We start from the raw sequence: 24,550 nt of genomic DNA, 5'->3' as shown, positions 1-24,550 counted from the left end.
GGTACGCGATGATTGGCGTAATTTCAAACATGCAAATGGGAAATTGTGAGACAAGTACAAATGGGAAATTGTGAGACAAGTACATGCAACTTATGCTACAGATCACAGATATGCATGCCACAGATAGATTGCATGAATTCCTATTTGGGTTGCGTGATTGGATCCGAAGAGAGACGGAAAAGCAGGAGCTGGATAACTATGAGGCAACGCTTACAATGGCTGAGATGGTGTCAGACACCCGAGACCCAGAAATGGCAGAATAAGACTAGTGCCATGGGGACAGGGGCAATACTCTAGTATTGACAAACATGAAAAACCATTTGATACCTCCGTATGTTCATCACATCAGATACAATCTGCATGTGGATACACACACACACACACACACACACACACACACACACATATAAAGACCATTTCGATAGAAACCAAAATATTTAAGCACCTGGTTCATGAGGCAGGGACTCAGCATGGATCGCCTCCCCCCACTCCAATATGACCCGGACTCCCCAATCATTAGGCACTCTTAGAATGATAGGTATCGGGTGATCAGATATGACTTATTGGGACTATACATACAAGATACCTGGATCACAACACATGAGCCACTCCACACAAACGGTAGTACTACATGAAGGCTTACAGAGGATGGTTTCATACTAAGGGCCAGATATCTTGACATATACATGTCACATCTCATGCCGATTGCAATGGGCCAGTTGCGGGTGTCATCGTGCCACCTGAGGATATCCAATAGAGACATGGAGAGCCCTGAAGATACCTCGTGAGGAGAGGATATGCACTATGTGCCAGCGGGAGGTTGAGTAAGAGGAGCACTTCATATGCAGATGCACTGTATATTATGAGATTTGAGGGAGGCTCCACTGTCTCTTCAGAGAGGGGTTTGGACCCTTATCCAAGATCATGGATTACTGAGATCAGCGGTGCTTGGGCCTCTCCCTACTAGAGCTTCATCGCCACTCAGACTCACTGATTAGGGAGTCGAGACCCCACGGAAGACATCCACCCCGGCCCTAGGTGACCATCACCCAATCCTTCCGGCCCACGAGAGGACACCCCACCAGCCATGGATGACATACCCACAGCCTCATCGAGCCCCACAGTCTTGAGTGCCCGACTTCCCACCATACCCCACTCTGGTGTGACTCTAGACTGGGCCACAACACTACAATGAGCCCGACGTTCCGGACTCCCCGTACCTCGCCAGCATTACATACATCAGCCCCAACTTGAGGGGATCTTGGAGGCACAGAGCCACCTTCCACGCCCAACGGATCTACAAAGCCTCGGCCCTCCTATAGGCTAACCCCATGCTCGATATCCTTGATGGCCCCCTCCCCCTATCGAGGGGTCAGCTCCATAGGTTGTATGATGATGAAGCTCCCACTTTGTATCATATGGCTCGGATTTGACATTTCAAGTTCATAGCTCTAGTCTTTGTTTTCTTTTGTACCATAATGAGATTACATGGACACTATTGTATCACTTTTGGTCTCATAGATGTACGGGGTCTTTTGAACACGTTAAATATAACTTTCTTTCTTTCTTTCTTTCTCGCGGGATGGAAGTATGCATACAAGGGATTCCTGATACACATGAGGTCATACTCGTACTCCTTGGGGAGTATGAGGATCCACAACAGCCCATGCATAGCAAGTAAGACCAGGTAAAGTTGAAGGAGCACCAGCCCATACAAACCAGGAACAGCCAGGTACACATGGGGCGTATTAAAAGCCCCAGCCCAGTGAGTTTGGTGTTACTAGATCATCAAATCTTTACTTGAGATATAGCCAAAGCCCCAACCCAATAAGTTAATCTGAATGTGTTTGTTGTCCAGAACTGCTTGGCTCCTCTCACATGGGTACAAATATTCATTATTACAATCATCATAAATATTTCCATAAATTATCTTTGATAAAAATCAGATAAATCCAAAAGGAAAACATATCCCCATCATGGGCGCAATACTCCACTATTGACAAATCTGAAAAACCATTTCATATCTCTGTATGTTCATCACATCAAATACAATCTGCCTGTGGATATAGGTATGACTCGTGCCCATCTGCTGCTAACTGTTGGGAGAACTGTAGGGCGAGCCTCGGGAGTCCCCAAGGGGCCATTGTTTTGATCCTATGAATGGTTGACTGTCTGGAAGAGTGCCTCTACTACCATGGGTGCTGCAGCAAACTCTGCCAGGATAATATCATGTGGGACCGATAGTTTACTACGTAATATATGGGAGAGCATCATGACTTGAGGCCTCTATCTTTGGCCATTTGGCTGCTGTAAGATCAGGTGCCCAAAAGGGTGCCCCATACATCAATGCTGGAGTGACCAAGGTGTCAAATAGCCACATCTTGGTCCTCGGCTCTTGGAAATGGGTCTGGAAGCACTGTCTCTCCATGAGAGCAAGAGAAGCATACCCTCCCGTCAGTCTGGCCTCTGTAGCATGGTTCATCGAGAAGACTGGTCCTGTAAAAGTGACTCTGAAGTACACACACGACTCATGAGTGTGCAATCTCCAGTGGCTGCCGATGTAGGTGAAACTCAGTCGAGGTGTGAAAAGAGGGGATGCGTTGAAGACCATAACCCTGTTTTCCCAAGGTTTATTGTGAGATCCTGCTGTGCTCAAAAGTCTCATAGTGTGTCAAGATGCCTCTGGAGAATCTGCAAGAAGCACAATGTCATCAGCATAAAGTAGTATGGAAACAAGGATGCCTGCTAGTGATACGCCTCCTCCTCCTCTATCAATGAAGGCCGAAATCTCGTCGATGTAGAGGCCAAGAGAATGGGAGACAATGGGCATCCTTGCTTCACTCCAATGGTACCTCTGGTAACCCTACTAGGCATCTCACCCGCCCTATGACCGACTCATATAATGCCATGGTCCCCCAAATCATGTCTGATGTTACCCCCAAATCTTGGAGTCTTTGGAGTAGTTTGGCTCGAGGCACCGTATCAAATGCTTTGTGGAAATCCACCATAGTCACAAGGGACGGGGGACGGTAATGGGGGACGGGGACGGCCATAAGTAGGGAACGGGGACGGGGGAGGGAACGGCACTCAAAAAATACTTGAAGGTGTGTGTGTGTGTGTGTGCGTGCTTGTAGCCTTGTAGCCTTGTTCTTATATAGATATTAGATAGGCAAGAGAGAGAGGCAAGGGCCAAGCCTCAAAGGCCAAGGCCCAAGGGGCAAGAGGGGAAGGCGTCCCCAAACGGCCACCTAAACAGCCAGAAACGGCTAGAAAACGGGCAAAAAACGATCGTTGTAGGGCGCAACGGCTCCCTGCCGTCCCCCTACAGGTCCGTCCCCCACAACGTTCCCTACTAGCAGCCGTCCTCGTCCCCCGTCCCTTGTGAGGGATGCCTCTAGGGGGACGTTCGACCGTCCCCTTTTGTCCCCGTTTCTGACGCGTCCTGACGTCCCAAGCTGCCGTCCCTTCCATCCCCTGTGACTATGAAATCCACAAAGCAATAGTTAACCCGTTGGTGTCATGCTCTGGCCTCTTCTATGATGGCTCAAAGGACGAAGATGTGATCCAAAGTGGAGAATGATCTGCGGAAGCCTGCCTGCTTTGATGCTCTGTGCCCATGTCTCTCTGTTAGTGTGTTGAGCTCAATCTCAAGTACTGACCCATGCCAATCATAATAGTCTTGTAATTGTTGGGGTCCCTGGGATCTCCGGCTTTATGGATGGGTGTGATGATATGGGTTGTCTTGTCCAGGTGGGTGGGAAGCCTTGCGAAAGAGCTCGGTTGAACATATGGGCCAAGAGGGGTGCTAGAGTCTCCCTTGCATGGGAGATGTGCTCTGCCAAGAGGCCCTCATGGTCTTGTGATCTACCGTTTTTGAGTCTCTGGATGCCTCGGGCTACCATGGCGGGTGTGAAGAAGGTGGATGTGAAGGGATGTGGAAGTGATGGGGGCTGATCTTGTACTTCGTACAGGGATCGTGCATGTGTGCCATATGGATGGAAAGATGTGATGGGTGTGGGTGGGCGTTTCTCTTGGATTCTCTTCTAGCCCTTGGTATAGTTCATACCGTTGAGAGATTGGTATAAGTCCTTGTATTGGCCCTTAATATGTGCTCGTTTCCTACGTCTGGTTGTGTATTGGTGAATCTTTTGAGCATCTTGCTCTCAGATTTGGCCAGTTGCAACCTCGTGTAGGAGATGCTCACATGTGCGGCATTCCTCGTCATACTAATTGTTCTGGGGTGTGGTGCTAGTGGGGGTCTAGAGGTGGATCGATTGGTTGATGGAAATGCGGTTATGTCATGTGCACACACATGTACATGCTAATCTCAGGACTAATCCTAGAGTGCAGCCAGATAAAGAACGATTAAAGAATGATTAGAACCATTGAGTTGGAGCATTGGTTGCTATTTTGGCGAGGAGAGTGGACCAGTAGAGGACATGGGTGCTGTCGGCTAGTACATAGAAGTGGAGGATCCAGTCGGCTGCAGCATATGATTATTTATGTCCAAGAGCTAGCCGACCAGCAGTCGGCCAGTTCACATGGTCACTTTAAGGCCTATAAATAGGCATAGTTGCTCATCAATTCATTCATTCAACTCCTTTTGAGTTGGGTCTAGACATAGGACTAGAGTTAGGGTTTTCTACCCTTTCCAGAAGGCAGCCCATGGCTGCAAGGATTTATGTACCTTTTTGTACCATATGAAATACTGAATTTCCAGAGCTCTCTCTCTCTCTCTCTCTCTCTCTCTCTCTCTTTACTCTCCCTTCTGTCTGCGTTTTTGCATCAGCATGGTCTAGATGGTGTTTAGGGCTGAAAGAAGACTCTCAGAGCTTCCGCATATAACAGGTTATGGCATAGGTGTGTAAGATTGTGGTTGTTGGGTAGGAGGGCAGCTAGCTTGCACACACACACACACACACACACACACACACACACACAACCTCAAGCATAGAGAAACGTGAGAGTGCTGGAAAAGATGTACTCAATAATGATGTGAAAATGAAAGTACAAGTGAGTACTAAAAAGGCTAAGTGCCCAACACACATAAGTGTGTTCACTCGGGGAAAAAACCTGTGTCCAGTCACAGGGAAAAAGTGCTCGTGAGTAAGCTGGGTTCACACCTGAACTAGCCAGGAGTGGACATGACCGATAAACCCCCCTCAAGTGAATGGTGTGAACGGGTAGCAGCAGGGTGATAAAGCTGTGAATGCTGCCCTGCACTATGCTCCACAGTAAGAGTGAACTGCAATGCCAATGGGAAAAGCAAGCACTATATGACGAGGAAAAGGAGAATCCCCAATGTCATAATGCTAATGCTAGAGCACAGTAGTACATAAACGCATCACCTGAAATGCATGGCAAAGATCATGTGGACATCAACTGCATCAAATTAAGAGGCATCGCATAATAGCCCCCTGAAGGCAAGCATCCAAATGCTCCACATCAATGCTCTGTAACTGCACCAGTGATAAGCATAAGAAGAGGTAGCAGATATACGGATGTGTAAAGGCAACAGGATCCAGAAGTCATTTCTGTGAGACATGCAATGTAAGTTGCAAGAGTGAAACTCATCAATGGAGGATCTGATGAGGAAAATCAGCAATGGTAGGGCTGATAAAAGTAAGAATTCAGCAATGGGAAAAGCTGAAAATGGGGAGAAAAAGTGGGGGCTCGAGGCGGCGGGCATCAGCCAATGCTATGAGAGGATAGGTAAACTCTCAGCGATGCTATGATCAGTGGCATGTATGGCAAGTGTAAAGATGCATAATCCCACAGTGAATAATATACATGTGACATGTCAAAACCATGAGAGCAAGCCAACACTGGCCAAGTGTGTAGAAGGCACTCCCAGAAAACATCACATGTGAGAAAGTGACAATGTCAACACTGTAGAAACAATCCCGCTGCAAGGAAAAACAACATAAAAGGCATCTCTAGTAGACATCACATAAGAGAAAGCGTCTAGCATAGATAAGCATAAGGGTCAACAAGCATAAGTGACCATGAGGCATCACCAACTGCATGTGGGCAAGTAAAATCCCCCCTTGAAATGCATCTGCTAGACAATGCGTACCAAGGAGTACAGACTATAGAGCATAGTCATCAAAAGCAACGGCATGAGAAGACATCTCTGCAGGTGATGATGATGTAAGGGTCAAGGCTGATACATGTGTAGCCAAATTGGCCTGATCTGCATCTGTGGAAGAAGATGCAAGCTTCTTCTTTTTTTCACTCTCAATATGCTTCTTGCATTCCTCTATGGTGTGCCCTGTTTTCTTGCAATAGTTACAACGCTTTTTCTTTTCAGGCTTGTCCTCTATCTTGGGAGGATCCGATGGGCTAGGTTTAGGCCCAGATCTATTCCCACGAAAGGGCGCAGCCATTGCTGACTCAGCAGACATCACGTTGTTCCTGTTGGAATGAGATTGCTCTTCACTGAGCAAGAGAGTCACAAGGTTGTCAAAAGTGACCGCATTAGGTGCATTGCCAGCCAACAACCGCAAAGTGGTGCCAAATGTCTGATAAGAGTTAGGCAAATTACGCAAAACTGTGTGAACAAGATAGCTATCTGTCAAGACCTCATCAATGTTAATGAGCTGCTCTCGTAGATCTTTCACATGCGTAAGGTACTGATCAATAGAGTCACCTTCAAGCATGCGGTTAGTCTCAAGCTTGCCTCGAAGGTAAGCTACATGAGCCTCATTGCGACATAAATACAACGCCGCCAAGGTATCCCAAGCACCCTTTGCAGTGGTGCAAGAATGAATGTGAGGAATGATATGCCTGCGGCACAAGAGAGCAATCAACGCATGGGCCTGAGCATCCCTAGCATCCCAAGTACGCTGTTGCTGAGTAGGAGGAATATGAGGAGATGGACCTGCAGGAGGTGAGCGGAAATCACTTCACCTTCCGCTGGAGCAGGTGTAAGAGGACGCTCCTAAGTGCCATCCACATATAGCCATACATTCTTGGCAACCAAAACATGACGCATCATATAAGCCCACATAGGGTAGTTATCCCCATTGAGCTTGTCCTCTTGAGATAGCATTCCAAAGAGGTCATTATTACTGTTGGCCATGACAACACAGCAAATGTGTGACTGAGTACAACAAAGCCAGTCAAAGAAAGTAAACCTGCATGTCCAATCTGGCAGCCCTCAAGACCTCTTAGCATAGAGGATTCACATACAGATCTGTGTCCCACAAAAGCAACACACTGTGTTTTCCTCTGATCAACCAAGACAATTCAACAGGGCAGCCTTGAGCATACATCTGGTTGTTCCATGAACATGGCTTCAAACTCAGCCTAAATACACATCCACTGTCCAATCTCTGTTTCCACCCTTCAAACTGCTATACCCTTCCTCTCACAAAGGGCCAGATGAAACAACTCTACAGCAGACATAAGCCAGTGGAAAGAAAGAAAGATTGATATGTTCAGAGCTTACCAATTTTTATTCGCGGTTTTGCACGAGAGGGACTGACCGTACTAGTCTGTACTTGCAACAGCTTGTCTGTACTTTTCTCCCTGCAGTCGCCTGACTGATGCACCGACTGTACTCTGATGATGCGCCGCCTGCAGCTGATGATGTGTCGCCTGCAGCTGTTCAGAACTGAACAAGAGTGTACCTGCATGTACTTGTCCGTACAGGTCTGTAGTACCCGACCGTACCTGTTGGACAGAGCTGTCCTTGTCCACCTGTACCTGTCCGTACAAGTCTGCGCCTGCAGACTGCCTGCACAATAGCAGCCTGTACCTGGTCGCCCTGCAGTCACCTGCGCCAATTGATGTGCAGCAGCCTGTACCTGCTGTCGTACAACAGCCGCCGCCTGTACCGGCTGTATGGAATTGCACCGTACCTAACTGTACGGCCTGTGTTCGGTACGGGCTACTCTTCACGCAGCAGAGCTCTCTATGCAGCGAGTCGACTCTCCTTTTCCTTCTCCTCCACGCTGTAACTTGGTTGAACACAATGCTAATCAATACACTTAAATACACTAAGATTTAAAGGACACTTGCTCAAATACAAGAAGTAAATTGTTGAATTGACAAGAGACACACAATGAGCCGAAACAGCCGACCCCTCCCTTAAGTAAATTGTATTACTATTAGAGAAATTCAATACATAGCTTCACGGGCATGCCAAATCCTCCATGCCAATGCATATGAAATTCAGCATTTAGAAAACAATGGTATGTCGATGTAGATCACCAAGAAGCTGCCTTGATGCCCGGCCCGACTTCAATGCCCATATTCTCTACCATTGGCTCCATGTTCTACCAAGCACGGTAGCAACATCTTCAAGAGCACATAGGACAAGAGAAATACTACACAGGGCGGCTAAACAAGGAGTCCTGTCCTTCTACTGAATAAGTAATGACAACACATTGTCCAATTAGCTTACCAGTCTTCATAGAAGTTGTTGCAAGCGGAAGCCTTCGCGTTGGAAGCTTTAGAAGTGTTGATATCTTCGATTTGCCGCAATCCTTCGCGACAAAAGTCTTCAAGAGGATGAAGGGAACCCTAGGAAAGCTTCCCCTATGTTTCAATTTGAGAAAGGAAGGCTGAAATTAGGGTTTTCAGCAAAAAGACGAGAAATTACAGCAAAAATGAGAGCTGTTTTGCTGAATTTCAGTCATTGGGAGTGAGTAGGAGAGTGATTAGCACTGAATTAATGTGTCGTCGATATGAGGAAATGGATGAGAATGAGTACACATTGAATGGAATGTGGAATAAGTAATGTGGACTAAGGAGGGATAATGTGGAAAGACGAGAGTTCGATTTAGAAACAGTATTTTGTGACTATTTGTAAATAACTGTTTTATGTCAAGAATGCTGGGGAAGCATTTTGACCGTCTTGTGGATTAAGGTCATGAAGACCTAATTGTTAAAGTTGCAACTGCTGACGGAGAGTCAATGGAGGACATCTCAAGTAGCAAGGTCGACCGAGGTCTTGACCAGCCTCGGTTCGATTTAAATGGTGAGCTTCCGGTACGGTGGATGAGGGACCAAGGAAGCGGCCTATGAATGAAGCGCTAGGCCACAATGGCCTACCACCATACATCTGCAATAACCATGCATACTCCTCCCTGTCCACCCAAAGGACCAAACCCTGCAGACCAAAAAGTGTCCCATCTACCAGGCATCACCGAACCATATCTCCGGATCCTGCTCTCACCCAAGTGGTGCTCTTGCATCGTCAAAATATCAATGCTGCCACCAACCAAGCATCTCTGAAGCTCCTGCCTCAAGCAACCTCGATAGCGTATAAAGTGTGCTCCGCCAAGGCCCTGTACATTCCATGAGATGATCCTCATGGATGCCCTGCTGAGGTGGATGCTGTCTCAGCCGTTCGGCGGGCCTTCGCAAGCGGCTTGGATGGAGAGTAGTCCCCATCCGAACGGCTGCGAATCTGCCGACCCGGTGTACTGCAAGAATCCCGGATCAGGCGCCATTGGCTGTGGCCAATGGCGACTGCCTCCTGCTCTGACAGAGCAACCTCGTGTATACTCACATATCTAGGGTCGCGTGCCAAGTCTGCCACTATGCGCACGACCAAATGCCGAATCCCTGAGGTATCCACACTCTCGGGATCCAAGAAAAAATGAGCCAACTCCCAAAGTCGGCCTATCACATCTGTAACCTCCAGATCGCTCATGTGATGAGAAAACTCAAGTGCTTGAGTCTTCAAAGTGCTGAGAGCGAGCTCTAGAGTCCACTCCCGGTCACAAGGTCCACATAGAGGGAACGAGAAGGCCACCGCTGAGTCTAGTGCCTCCTCCCCGCGGGCATGAAGTATCACTACATGAACTCGGATGGGTGCTGGCTCATGGGGGCCCTCTGCTCCAAAAAGCCGTGTGAAGGTATAATCAAAAGCCTCCGAGCGCTGTCTAATGCCAAGGCGACTCAGCCGACTGCGGATAGATGGAATCCGTGAGGCCCTAATCGGCATAGGTCTCCTCTGTGATGCTCGAGCGAGGTCAGTGCTCAGCGCTCTCCGGACTGCAGGTGAGCGCCAGGGAACTGCCAGGGCCTCCCGGGAGAGGCGGGCGGAGGGGGAGGAGGGGGAGGCGAGGGAGGTGGAGAGGGAGCCGTTGCCGAAACCGGAGCGGAGACGGGAGGAGGCGAAGGTGGAAGCGAGGCGGTGGGAGGGGATGGGGGTGGGGGGGGTGAAGGAGGGGGTGCTGGCATCTCCTGGTCCTCAGTCGCTGCAGGGGTCTCCTCCTGAAGGGGAGCAAAGCTGTTCCTCACGGGAACCCAGTGAGGCTGAGACTGTGGTTGCTGCTGCAGTGGTCTCTGGGCGTGCTGCTGTGGCTGTCTCCCTCGGCGGCGCCCCTGTCCAGGCTGCCACTCCGAGGTCTCTGTGGCCTGAGCAGGTGTCCCGGAGGCAGCCTGCGGAGCCGAATCTGTGGGCGGGCCATCAGTAGCCTGCTGCTGTGGTGAGGGTCGAGGTCTCCTGCGAGGCCAGATGACCGACCTGCCTGCAAATGAAGCACTGGTTCGGGAGCCCCGAGAACTCCACTCTCTGATCTATCCACCCCCCCCTATCCTAGGTAGCTGAATGACCTTAGGAAGGGAGGAGATGTCAGACACCAACACTCTGACCGAAGGTAGCCCAGCTGCTCTGACCACCACTGAAGCTGCTGAGGGGCCCGTCTCTAGTACCGAGCCCACCAATGCTCTGAGCCTGGAGAGGAGCGGAAGATACTCCCGGCGGAGACAAGCTGTAATATGGAAGAGGCGCTCTCCTTGCTCCGCCGTTGCTGGGTCAAATCCATGCTGCCAAGGTCTGAAGAAAGCCCGAGCTCCCCTGATGTCCAGAGGACTCATGGCAAGGACCTTGGCAACGCTCTGGGCGGCCTCGAACTCGATCTGATAATGGCCCCGGCCCAGGAGCTGTACATCCAGGATCTTGCCCACATCTGCAAGAAGGCGAGCCTGAAGAAGATCCCTGATCTCCCCTCTGCTGGGGCGAGTGCTGACTATACGGCAGATGGTGGAATGAGCCTGGAGGCGTTCCACCTCTGCGGTGAGGCTCGCTTCCTCTTCCGGCGAAAGAGAAAGCCTGATGGGGATGTCCTCGGGGGCGGGCGAGGGGGCTGCGGATGAGTCCCTCTGAGGCGAGGCGGGAGGAGTCTCCATTAGAGTCTGAAGCTCAGGCGAAGGCGAGGCGAAAGCGGAAATCCTGCAAGAAACGGGCTGCACACAAAGAGGCGGAAGATCGGATGAAAATGAAAAAACAAAACCCCCTGGGGGTGAAAAACACAGCATGAAAGAGGAGGGAGGGGGCGAAAAAACGAAGGAGAAGCCCGGGGGGGGGGGGGGGGGGGCGGCAACAACGCGCAAGGGAGGGTGGGCGGGCGCTGCTGAAGGGAGGCGGGCGCGAACAGGCGAAGAGGGGGGGGGGGGGCGAACAGGCGAAAAAGGTTGGGGGGGCGAACAGGCGAAGAGGGGGGGGGGGGGGGCGAACAGACGAAGAGGCTAGGAGGGGGGAGACGAGATGGCGAGGAGGGGGGAGGCGCAGCAGCGAGGAAGGAGGGGCGCAATGGCGGGAAGAAGGGGGGAGGCACAGAAACGATGGCAGGCGGGGGGTGGAAGGAACGCGAGGGAGGAAAGGCGAAGGGCGCGCAGCGCAGGGTGGAGGCGGGAGCTTCAGCGAGCTACAGTTTAGACTTGGACTTGGAACTTGGAGTTCAGACTTGTACCAGTCTGTACTTGCAACAGCCTGTCTGTACTTTTTTCCCTGCAGCCGCCTGACTGATGCACCGACTATACTTTGATGATGCGCCGCCTGCAGCTGTTCAGAATTGAACAGGACTGTACCTGCCTGTACTTGCCCGTAGAGGTCTGCAGTACCCGACCGTACATGCTGGACAGAGCTGTCCTTGTCCACCTGTACCTGTCCGTACAGGTCTGCGCCTACAGCTGCCTGCACAATAGCAGCCTGTACCTGGTCGCCCTGCAGTCACCTGTGCCAGTTGATGTGCAGTAGCCTGTACCTGTTGTTGTACAACAGTCGCCGCTTGAACCAGCTGTATGGAACTGCACCGTACCTGATGAAACCGGCCTCTGGTAGAAACCAAAGTGCGGTAGACTAGCAGTCACCCTTCCAATTGTAGTCTAATAAATAACAAAATTAAGTGGAGCTAGAATGCCCCAAAACTGAAATGAATTCGACACTTGTTGGCCCCAAAGCTTGGCGCCCCTTTCGGTATTTCTTTATTCAAATTCAATGAAATGTATTTCTGAGTACAACAAAGCCAGTCCAGGAGAATAAACCTGTATGTCCAATCTGGCAGCCCTCAAGACCTCTTAGCACAGAGGATTCACACACAGATCTGTGTCCCACAAAAGCAACACACTGTGCTTTCCTCTAATCAACCAAGACAATTCAGCAGGGCAGCCTTGAGCACACATCTGGCTGTTCCATGAACATGGCCTCAACTCAGTTCAAATATACATCCACTGTCCAATCTCTGTTTCCACCCTTCAAACTGCCATACCCCTCCTCTCACAAGGGGCCAGATGACACAACTCTGCAGCAGACATAAGCCAGTGGAAAGAAAGAAAGATTGACAAGTTCAGAGCTTACCAATTCAATGCGTGGATCTGCACCAGAGGGACTGAATGTACCAGTCTGTACTTGCAAAAGACTGTCTGTACTTTTCTCCCTGCAACCGCCTGACTGATGCACCAACTATATTCTGATAAAACACCGCCTGCAGCTTGAGATGCGCCGCCTGTTACTGTTTAGGACTGTACCTGTCCGTACAGGTCAGCAGTACCCCACTGTACCAGTCCGTACAGTACTGTAGTACTCTGCTGTACCTGTCCGTACAGTTCTGTACGTGCAACTGTTGCCTGTGTCAGTTGTCGTACAGCACCCGTACCAGTCTGTGTCTGATGTCCTGCGGCGTCTGTGCTATTCTGCCCGTACAGTACCTGTCTGTGCACTAGTCTATACCGTACAGTACTCGCCTGCACAACAGCTGCCTGCTGTCTGTACCCGCCAGCGCCGCTTGAACTAGTCACCAATAGAACTGCAGCCGCCTGACTGTACGGCCTGCAGCCACGTGCTTTGTACGGCTTGTCCTCCACACAGCAAATCCAGCAGTCACCACCTCTATGCAGCCAGTCGACAGGGTTTCTCTCCTCCTCCACGCACGTAGCTTGCACGTTTTTCCAAAAAGCAAGAGAGAGAGGGATGAAAGAGGTGTGTAACTCCCAAAAGTGGAGTTAACCCCCCTTCCAATAATATCCTAGGCCCCTTTTTTTAATATGCATTAAAGTTCCTAAGGGCCACTTATGCCTAGGGGCCACCCAAGGTTAAAACATTAAAAATATTAATGTCCTTGGTCCCCCTTCACATTTGAAGATGTCCACCATATTTCTATTTGTCCAGGAACCCAAATGTGAATCATTAAATATTTATTTTGCTCACCAACCACCATGCCCACACTTGTGCTGTTCCACTTTCACAGGGTCATGACACCTGGTTGTACGGCCTGTGTTCTGTACGGGCTACTCTTCACGCAGCAGAGCTCTCTATGCAGCCAGTCGACTCTCCTTTTCCTTCTCCTCCACAGCCAATTTGCACGCCTCCTCCAAAAGCGAGAGAGAGAGAGAGAGAAGAGAAAGGCGTGTACCTCCAAAAGTGGAGTTGCCCCTTTCCCCAAAAATATCCTAGTGGCCCCTTTCTAAAATTTATCAAACTTTCTAAGGGTCACTTATGCCTAGGGGCCACCCAAGGTTAAAACATTAAAAATATTAAAGTCCTTGGTCCCCCTTCACACTTGAGGATGTCCACACATATTTCGATTTGTCCGGGCACCCAAATATGAATCATTAAATATTTATCTTGCTCACCAACCACCATGTTGACACTCATGCTGTTCCACTTTCACAGGGTCATAACAGGTGCCCACTCATAGCCTGAAATGTGTGGTAGCCCTCTCTCCGAGCTCTGGTGGGCTGTGTGAAGAAGATAATGTTTGTCTCTATGAAAACTTCCCTAAGTCCCCGAGACAATAGGCTGAAGAGGCAATGAAACCTCCCTCATATCTCATAGTCCACTGGGCACCTGAGACTGTTTAGACCTCTGGCGAAAAGAATCAGCAAAGAAATAAAGAAAGAAAGTAATATTAACATCTACGAGTGAGTAGAATTGGCGAAAAAAGAAAGAAACAAAGAAAGTAATATTACGTCTACAAAAGACCCAAAGGACCATAAGTGATGCAAGGATTTATTGAACCATGGAAAAAATAAGTGAAAGCAAAGGAAAAACAACTATCACTAGTGATGTCATCACGTGACCTTGTATGGGAGAAATTGCCATGATCAACTTATAATGATGCTCCCCTCAGCCAATATGAATCTGATGGCTGAGAGAGTATATGGCCTTTGTGATGGAAGCATGTCATGTTGTCAAAGAACCTCCTTGATCAGCAGCTGTCTGGTGGAGGGTCATGATACTTTGGGTTGGGGATGTTTGGCCCACAAAATAGATCGAGCTCTATTACAAAGGACTCCTTTATGGCGGAGGACTGAATCACTACGGTGGGCGGGCTCTGATGTGGATGCATGATGACCGAAGAAATCCGTAATGGCTCTCTGGGAAGTATCTGCCTCTTGGTATGCTGTCTTGGTAACGCATCCCTTTGACGTCTGAGCTCCAATAAGTACATGTCCAAGCATCTTTCATCAAACTGCATCACTTGTGCGAGTGGACCAAACCCCTCATGGAAGAGGCACTGGAATGTCCCTCGTATCTCAGCAGGTTGGGCAGCTAAGCATGTAGTGTGCCTCATCTTCCACTTGCTTTGCATATTTGATCCTCGGGTGGGGTGCCATCAGCTCTTCCACTTGAGAGAGAGAGAGAGATATTAAGCGTCTACTAAAGACCAAATGGGCCTATGAGACCAACGTGATACAATAATGTCCATGGCATATCTCATCACGGAATGGAAAATAAAACAGAAAGAAAACATAAACATAGCTATCTCATTGGGTTGATACAAAACTGTCCATGAAACTCATCATGGAATGCTAAGAACATCGAAACATGAGAGCAACATCAACTCCAAGTAGATGGTATACCACTCTCCAAAATATCAAGCATGGGGCTAATGAGTATGGCCGAGAGGTCTCCCTCAGCTATGTCACGTGGAAAGGTAGCTTGATGGCAGTGGAGCATGTCTTGGATCTGGAGCTGATGAGGTGATCGTGGCTGACGGCTGGGGGCGTTGGGCACGTTGGAATGCAGAGGTTCGGTCCGAGGTAACTCCTCTCGGGCAAGGTAGGTCTGGAGCAGCTCCTGGAGGGTCCACAAGATCCACTATATCGGTGTCCTCCACCTTGTGGGTCCGGAAGAAATTGGTGATGGTGTTAGCAGTCATCTCCTGTCTATATATTTACAGTGTACACCAGGGCCTCTGTTGTGGGTGTGCCCGCCCGATTTTGGTGTTTTCTCCTTTCTTGTGACTCATTCAAGCACATGTTCGATGAAGGGTAAGGGATAATGATCTCGTATGGTAGCGAGTCAATATTTTTCAGTATTTTTCCTTGGTGTCGGAGGCTATCCTGTGCCTGTCGGCTGTTTTTCAGCAGGCCGACTGGTTGCTTGGGGCCATATAAAATGGCCCCTTGCCCTCCCACACTTCTCATCTTGTATCCGGGATTTTCTCTTGTGTATATAGCAGAGTTATACGCTTCTCTCTCTCTCTCTCTCTCTCTCTCTCTCTCTCTCTCTCTCTCATTTCTGCGTTTTTCTGCTGTGCACTTGCTCTAGTGTTTTTAGATCTTGTCTTTATCTCCGCTGTATATTCTGACATGGTATCAAAGCTCTAGGCTCTTGGAAGATCTTGGGAACTGTGTGAGCAAGAGGGGGGCTGTTTGTGTTGCTTGTTGGAGGACTGTTTTGGGCCGTACGGGAAGAAGAGAAGCAAGCAAAAGGCGGGCCTTGTTGCTGGACAGCCACTTGTAGGTTTAGTTCTTCATTTTTTCCCACCCACGCTCCCTCTTCAGTTACACCCTCGCAATGGCAGATTTACTTGAGATGGTTGAGAAGCACGTGAAGATCCCGACACTCCCCACGTTCCTAGTGGACCGTCAGTTGGACGGGAACAACTACGGCATATGGAAGGTAATGATGGAATCTGTTTTGGAGTCTTATGACCTTATTGATTTCATTGTTGTTGGGTTCCACGGCCGGAGTTAGAGGAAGGGGAGTTACCCTCTATTCAGAAGAAGGAACATGAGGCACAGGCACAATTATGGGATCGTGTCAATGCCAGAGTCCGTTCTTTCATCTTCCTCAATTGCACACCATAGGTGATCAACCACATAAAGCATATGACGCTGGCCAGAGGTATTTGGCAGCATTTGGCTTCTCTCTACAATAGGGTATCGCCCATGAAGAGGATCTCCTTGGAAGTTCAGATGCGGGTGATGAATCCTTGAAAGTCGTCGACGATGCGGGAGCACATCAACAAGCTGTAGGCTCTTTAGCAGGAAGTTCTCCAGGCTAGGAAAGAGATATCATCAGAGGATATGGCCATAACGTTGCTGTCACATTTGCCCTCTCAGTAGTCAGCCTTTTACTCTTTGTTGATTACCATTGGCAGGTTCAGCACCATCACATGGGAGGAGATTGTGCCCATGGTCTTGGACCAAGAGGAAAGATTCACGAACCCTCCACAGGGCGGAGATTCTGAGGCCTTAACTGGCCAACGGTCGAAAGGCCGTAATAACAAGGGCAAAGGGAAGGCTTCATCGGAGAAGTCTTATGAGAAGAAGCCTGACTCAGATTGAGAGAAACTGAAGGCCGAGAGAACTTGTTATGATTGTGGCGAGAAACGCCACTATTGGAGGAAGTGTCCTAAGCGGAGCATCAGGAAGGGTGCAAAATCCACAACAGCAACCGTCAAGACTCTAGCTTTTGTGCACCTGGAGGTTATGGAAACCGGTGTTTCATCTTCTTCGTGCATGGAGGAGGTTGGAGGACTCTCCGCTATGGATACTCGGGAGTGGATTCTAGACAGTGGTGCTTCCAGGCACATGACTCCTTCCCGCACGACTTTACAGGATCTTTGCAGGTATTTTGGTCACATCCTTATTGGGGATACATCCACTATCCCAGTTTATAGTGAGGGCAAGTTGGAGATAGTTCTCGATGGTAGAGGGAGGAAGCATTCCTCCCAAGTGTTGTATGGTCCATCACTTGGTTTTCATCTTTTGTCAGTGCATCAGGTTTGTAAGGCTAGCATACGGGTGGAGTTTGATGAGCATTTTGTTGCTCTCCGGGACAAAGCAACATGCCAGGTAGTTTAGGAAGGCGGAGTGGAGAATGGAGTTTACAAACTTTCAACACTCTCTCTCCCAGGTCCTCAGTTTTGTGAAGAGTGGCAGTCTCGTAATGGCCACTTAAGTGTGGATACGTTGCAGGTGCAGGCTTTCCCGGACCAAATGGTGGATGTCTTGCCAGATGATGGCAGCAGTTGGCAGGAACTTTCCAGTACAGATGTTCGTAGTTCTTGTGTTCATCAGTCAAAGGAAACTTTACAGGTAACCTATGCTCTGATGTCTCGTAGCATTCGGGAGAAAGAAATTCTTGTAGTTGAGGAAGCTCTATCCACGGGGACCAATAGGAAGGCCAGGCAGGTGGTAGTTGATTACTTGCAGGAGGAGGTGGATGTTGCACATTCTCCAGGCTTTGAGGTTCCGGATTGAGAGGGGGTGGTTTACAGGTTTACGAAGGCCTTGAGTGGTCTTTAGCAGGTTTATAGGACTTGGCATCCCACCGTAACAGTTGTTGATCCTTGTGAGCGGTATGATGCCTCCTTGACTTGGAAGCAGAATGGTTCATTGTCTTGGTTGATGCATACTAGATTGGACAGGAGCTTCCTGATGAGGCTGTTGAGCTCATGTTTGTAGAGGACTCTTTGGGAGGCAGGATTGCGTATCTTGTGGTTTCTGCAGCATGTGAAGGATCTTGGACTCTTTTACACAGGAGGGGCATTGATGGATGGAGTCAGACTCCAAGGATGGAGTGACTCAGTTTGGGGAGGAGAGCCAGACACGAGGACCTTAACATCAGGCTATAGTTTTTCCCTTGGCTCAAGAGCCGTTTCATGGAGCAGTAAGAGGCAGCCAACTATTGCCTTATCATCGACAGAGGCAGAGTTCGGGCCGTTGCGGGGGTTGCTTGGCGAGATTGGGTTTCCACAGAAGGAGCTCACAGTCATCTAGTGCGATAACCAGAGCTGTATAGCTATTGCTCGGAACCCGGTCTTCCATGCTCGGACCAAGCACATAGAGATACAATATCACTTTGTTCGTGAGGAGATCTTGGCTGGTGACATCTTGCTTCTTTAATGTTCGACGGAGGACGATGCGGCGGACCTCTTCACGACGTCTCTACCTTAGGCTATGCTCCGGTGGCACTCCAGCTCACTGGGGTTGGTTCCACATCCAGGAGCTGAGAGGGGGTGTTAGCAGTCATCTCCTGTTTGTATATTTACACCAGGGGCCTCTGTTGTGGGTGTGCCCGCCCGATTTAGGTGTTTTCTCATTTTTCCCCACTCTCCATATTTTTTCCCCTAATTTTCCTTGGTGTGGGAGGCTGTCCTGTGCCTGTCGGCTGCTCCTGATGCTGGCCGTCTGGACTCTACTGCGCCCGACTTTCCTCTGCTGCTGGCCGACTGAGAGATGCTGGCCGACTGGAGGAGGGAGCAGGTTGTGGCTGTTTTGCTGCCTATCGGCTGTTTTTCAGCAGGCCGACTGGTTGTTGGGGGCCATATAAAATGCCCCTTTTGCCCTCCCACACTTCTCATCTTGTATCCAGGATTTTCTCTTGTGTATAGAGCAGAGCTATACACTTCTCTCTCTCTCTCTCTCTCTCTCTCTCTCTCTCTCTCTCTCTCTCATTTCTGCGTTTTTCTGCTGTGCACTTGCTCTAGTGTTTTCAGATCTTGTCTTCATCTCCGTTGCATATTTTGACAGATGGTTGACTGGCGAGGGAGGGGGTGGGGTGGCTGGGGCCGAAGCTCTCTCAAGAAGGTGTCCCTGTGTCTGCGGAGCTCAAGCAGGAAGAGGCCTAGGCAACGTTGGTCTTGGAAGTCAATGATCTTGGAGAGTGGACCAAATCCCTCACGAAATAGACAATGCAACCTCTCGCGGATCTCATAGTATACTAGGCAGCGGCATATGTAATGCTCCTCCGTCTCAACCTTTGTGTGGCATAATCGGCAGATCCTCTCCTCTGAGAGAGAGAGAGAGAGAGAGAGAGAGAGAGAGAGAGAGAGAGAGAGATATTAACGTCTGCAAAAGGCCAAAATTGGCCTATGAGACAAACAAGTAGTATGTTCCTCCAGTCATCAAGAGGAAAATGTGGAGTGAGAATAAAATGTACAAGTATGACAACACGACCATAGGGGACTCAATGGTGGTGTACAAACGAGAGGGTGTGGATGGAGTACTAGGGCTACTAATGCATCTCTATATGCTGAAGGGGTGATACAAGTATGATATGTTATCTACTCCTAACTCCATCCAGTCCCATAGTCTAGGTACAATATGTCATACATCCAATTTGAGGATGCCGTAAATGTGTGGAACATGCATCCTGGATCAGAGCGAAAATGTGCCAGCTGCTCGTGGACCTCCTGTTGGTGTCGAGACCGAATGGCCGCGATCTCTCTGTGATGTAGCCGTGGTGTCTGGTAGCCGGCTAGTCTGGGTCGTCGCCTAGCTCGAATCTCCGCCGCTCGCTGAGATGTCACTCCCAATGTGTGTGGCTGGGCTACTGGTGCCAATCTCTGGAAGAAGTCAGTCAACTGGGACTGTCTTCCTCCGCTATGATGTGCGGGTGTCTGAAGTAAGATCTCCTTGTGTCTCTGTAGTGCTAGTAGTAGTCTGCCTAGCTGTCTCTGGTCCGAACTCTCCCAGATCTGTCTAAGTGATGTGGTCCCTCTAAAAACCTCAGGATAGCATGCCCTGATCTCCTGCAAAGCACCACGGCAAACAAAATGCTCCTCTGTCTCTACCCCCGTCTGGCATAATCTGCAAATGCACTCTGCTCGAGGGATGCGTGTTGCTCTCCCAGTCTCGATCTCTAGTTGGTGTGATGAGACCCTTACTCGCCCAATGGCTACTCTGGCTCCATGTGATAAGTGGACCTCCAAGTATCGTGGTCGCTGGATGAAGCCGTATGTGGAGGTGCTCAAGAAGTGTCTCTGTAGTAGAGCATCTTCGTCGGGAGTGGCTGACTGGGAGATAGCCAAGTCTCCAGTATGTGGCCCTGCCAAATGTCATGTCTCATGACTCTGTTCCTCTCTGTCTGAGAGAGGCGTCTGTGTGGTGCAGCTAGGTCATACTGTAAGGGTGGTAATCTGTCAATATCAATCCTGTGTGATGATATCCACTGTACCACCTGGGAGTACCATGACCAGGTATGTCCCTCCTCAGCAAGCTGTCTGGATGCCTCAAAAGCAGCCCGAGATACCCGATTTAGTGGGAGCTCCCCCATCCTGTGTATAAAAGATATAGTCTGGAACATGGCCTCTACTAACATAGGTGGTACAGCAAACTCCGCTCGAAGGATATCATGTGGTACTGAAGGTTTGCTTCCGATCATCCGTGAGAGCATCAAAATTTGAGGGCGCTCTATCTGTGTCCATGAGGATGTAGCCAAACCTGGTGCCCATACTGCTGCTGCATACATCAATGCTGGAGTAACTAGTGTATCAAATAGCCACCCCTTAGTACGGGGCTCCTGGAAGTGTGCCCTCGTGTCACTCTGTCTCTGGCTGCCTGTGCCATAGAGAATCTCCCTGATGAGCTGGTAAATGTGACCCCAAGGTATACATATGAGCCCACCACCTCTACTTGTCCTCGGGCTAGTGTAAGGATAGTTTGGCATCTGACTGCTGCTGATGTATGAAAGACCATAACCTTGGTTTTCCCAAGGTTCACTGTGAGTCCTCGCTCCGCACAGAAAGTATCCAGGGCCTGTAGATGCCTTTGTAGCCCTGTCCGAGTATCCGACACAAGAATGATATCATCAACATATAATAGAATGTGTACAGTCGTACCTGAGATGTCAATCCGAGAGCCTCCTCCGTGTATGATGTAGTCTGCTACCTCGTCGATGTATAAGCCAAAGAGTGTCGGGGAGAGAGGGCAGCCCTGCTTCACACCAATGGTGCTGGCAATCATATCTGATAGTCCCCCTGGGCATCTAACTCGTCCAAACACTTGCTCATATAATCTGTAAATCCCCCACATCATGTTGGGGGGTATGCCCAGTGTCTGTAAGCTGTGGAAGAGGCGCTCTCTCGGGACTGTGTCGAAGGCTTTGCGGAAGTCCACAAAACAGCAATAGAGTCTCTGTCTCCGTGCCCGAGTTGGTCAATTAGGCATCTCAGGGTGAAAATGTGATCAATAGTAGAGAAGGCTCGCCGAAAACCTGCTTGACCAGGGGCACGAAACCCCTCCCTCTCAGCGTGTGCTCAATTCTGCCTCCAGGATAGCCCCATAGAGTTTGGCCAAGGTATGACCAATCATGATAGTCCTGTAAAGGTTGAATTTGAAGATGGGAAGTGTTTGGTGAAAGACCCATCAAAGGCTTATGGAATAGTCACTTCCGGAACACAATACAATGGCTTGTATAAGATGGTCAGGTTGACAGCTATGACAAGCGTACTTATGATGCACATAAAGTGGCTGCCTACACTCTTGCTATGCATGATGCAGAGCTTTGGCATGCTCGTTTTGGGCATGTAAATTTTGGAGTTAGATGCTTTTGCAAAAGCATCATATGGTTGATAATATGCCGCCTCTTGAGTCTCCAACAAGACATGTATGTGGGGTGTATTTTGGGAAAGATGCATGTAAACCATTCCCCAGGGAGGGAGCTGTTAGAGCTAAAAATAAATTATTTTTCCTAAGTAGATTTTTCCTAAGTAGATGCATGTATTTTGGGAAAGATGCATGTAAACCATTCCCCAGGGAGGGAGCTGTTAGAGCTAAAAATAAATTATTTTTCCTAAGTAGATCTTTCTGTAATCCCAAGGTCCTTAAAGACAGCTTGGTCTCCCCGCCCAAGGGTGTTACAAATTGTGGTCACAAAAGCAGCCATAATATCAACAGGGGCCTGTGGGGAAATGGGATTGATCTCTTGCTGGGAGGAATCCGAGAGAGGGGAGTCGAGACTGCATTTAAGGGGGGGAGGGGGGGGGGTGGGGGGTGATCCATCTTATATCAAACCATGTTTTTTGAACTTGTGAGTCAGAAAACCTGCCATGCCCATCCTGTGCAAGCTGCTTGGAGGACTCCGTTCTAATCTCAGGAGGTGGTATCTGTGCAAAGTGTACAAGTGAAATGTGTAGGTGATGGTATGAAAATAGTGCATCAAGAGCCAACGGTGTTGCTTCAAACTCATCCAACGTGATTGATCACTTTCTGGGAGGGATCCAAGAAAGGGGAGTCGAGACTGTATTTAAAGGGGGGTAGGTGATCCATGTAGAGGCCATGTATATCAAGGACCAAGACCCGCCATGCCCATCCTGTGCAAGCTGCTTGGAGGACTCCATTCTAATCTTAGGCGGTGGTATCTGTCTAAAGTGTACAAGTGAGATATGTAGGTGAGAAAACATCATCACCTGCACTATCTATCCTCGTCCAGTCTGCCTCTCCCAGATCAGGTCCCCAAAAACAAGCACCATTTATCACAGTTGGCCACACTAGTGTGCATGGCGTGCGCGCGCGCACGCGAGAGAGAGAAATGAAAATGAAATGAAATGTTATATTAACGTCTTCAAAAGGCCATAATGACCTATGAGACCAAAAGTTACATCATGGTGGATCTGATACAATGTCTGGATAAAAAAAAACCCAGAAAATGAAAAATAAAGATGATACTACTGGCACCTAGAAAATGAAACTGGAACTGGAAGGTACACTATGGAGGTACCTCCATCTCATAATATGTGCCGCATCGGACACTGGCGGATCTCCTCAATATCCTCTGTGGTCAGCACCCTGACTGGGTGTCCCGCATGCCTCGCAAGAATAATCCGAATCTGCCGCTGCAACCTCCGTCTATGCTGGGATGCCCTCCTCCGTAGTCGTGGGCGTCTGGACCACCCAAGCTCAATCGCACGAGAGAGAGAGAGAGAGAGAGAGAGAGAGAGAGAGAGAGAGAGAGAGAGGTATATACTTTTGTTTGCAGGTAGAGTGCAAGTTGCATTGGTATGGAATGCTAGATCTGAGCAGTCCACAAGTGGGGCCCTTTTGAGCTCATTGGCCCAGGTTAGCTTGTAGGTTTTCACTATAAGAGAAGAATCCTTTGTTAAAAACTGTGCATAAAGGTACTTAATCTGGAGGTGATCTTATCATCTCAAAATTTGTATTTTGCAGCTCTTTGTGCATAAGTAGTTTCTATGAAGAGAGAGACCTTTGAGATGCAAAACTGTATATGTTAAATTGTGTTTTACTTATGAATGGAGAGTTTCAGCTAAAGACCCCAATTTTTTGCATCATGTCTTGCAGTTTTTTTGGCAAAAGGGTGGTTCCAAGAGTGCAAATCCTTTGATCCATTCAGTTTGGGCTAATTTTCAGACATCACGGACTAATGTACGATATCATTATTTTTTGTTTTGTTTTGTTTTGTTTTTGTTTGTTTGTTTTTGTTAATGTCTTAATTAAAAGTCTTCGTTTGATATTATCTTTTGATTTCCTCTCCTTAGTAGCTAGGTATGTTAGTTTATTTATTTTTGATCTTTCAAATGCTTTGTTTTTGTCTTTGTCCTTCTTCACTATTATTTTTTTCTCAAATCTCTCAATTTGTAAGTTCAGATTTTTCTGACCTTATGAAGGTATATATATATCATTATTTTTAAAAGTTTTTCCATGCACTTGCACAGGTTGCGCACACAGCCACAGCCACAGCCACATGTGAATGTAGGGTGGTTCCAAGAGTGCAAATCCTTTGATCCATTGAGTTTGGGCTAATTTTCAGACACCACGGACCAATGCACGATATGTATATGTTTAATAGATTTTCCATGCACATGCACAGGCGTGCACACACACGGACACCCACACCCACATGTGAATGTATGTATGTGTGTGTGCGCACATGCATGCATGCATGCATGAATGTATGTATGTATGTGTGCATGTACACGTGTATGTTTTATAACCTAACCTAATTGCTTAGTATAAGTTGTATCAGTGAAAAGTAGTGCTTGCTGGCCATTTTTGGGATAACTTCGAGAGTGATCCAAAGTGTAATCTTATTGTACAGTTGACTGTACAAGTGGTTTTATATTCTAAAACCCAGTTAGTGGACCAGAATTCAAGGCCTATGTAGATCTCTGAATCTGTATCTTGACAGTTGAGTGAGCCAGGTCATAACATGATCAAAGTCTGTATCCACTTTTTCGTGATGTTGGTGTTGATGAAGTTGTATGAAAAGAAAGCCATGTTGTGGTAGGATAAGAGTTCGTACATTGAAAGGTAGTTCTTGGATAATGGTGGTTTATGTGCT

The 24,550-nt window shown here is 48.6% G+C and overlaps 1 protein-coding gene across 1 annotated transcript in view; it reads left to right on the top strand.

Annotated features, from left to right (window-relative positions):
- Nucleotides 1–24,550, top strand: part of LOC147613013 (S-adenosyl-L-methionine-dependent methyltransferases superfamily protein) — a 68,409-nt gene that overhangs the window by 20,277 nt on the left and 23,582 nt on the right. The window contains exons 7-8 of the mRNA XM_086782314.1: nucleotides 23,231–23,310; nucleotides 23,551–23,634. Coding sequence (XP_086638440.1) covers nucleotides 23,231–23,310; nucleotides 23,551–23,634 — 164 coding nt within the window. The remainder of the gene's footprint in view (nucleotides 1–23,230; nucleotides 23,311–23,550; nucleotides 23,635–24,550) is intronic.

The sequence above is a fragment of the Cibotium barometz genome, chromosome 44, assembly GCF_041138505.1.
Source record: "Cibotium barometz isolate CiBa-2024 chromosome 44, ASM4113850v1, whole genome shotgun sequence".
In the NCBI taxonomy this organism is placed as follows: domain Eukaryota; kingdom Viridiplantae; phylum Streptophyta; class Polypodiopsida; order Cyatheales; family Cibotiaceae; genus Cibotium; species Cibotium barometz.
The sequence above is the reverse complement of the archived record's forward strand: the minus strand, read 5'-3'. Positions and strand labels throughout refer to the sequence as shown.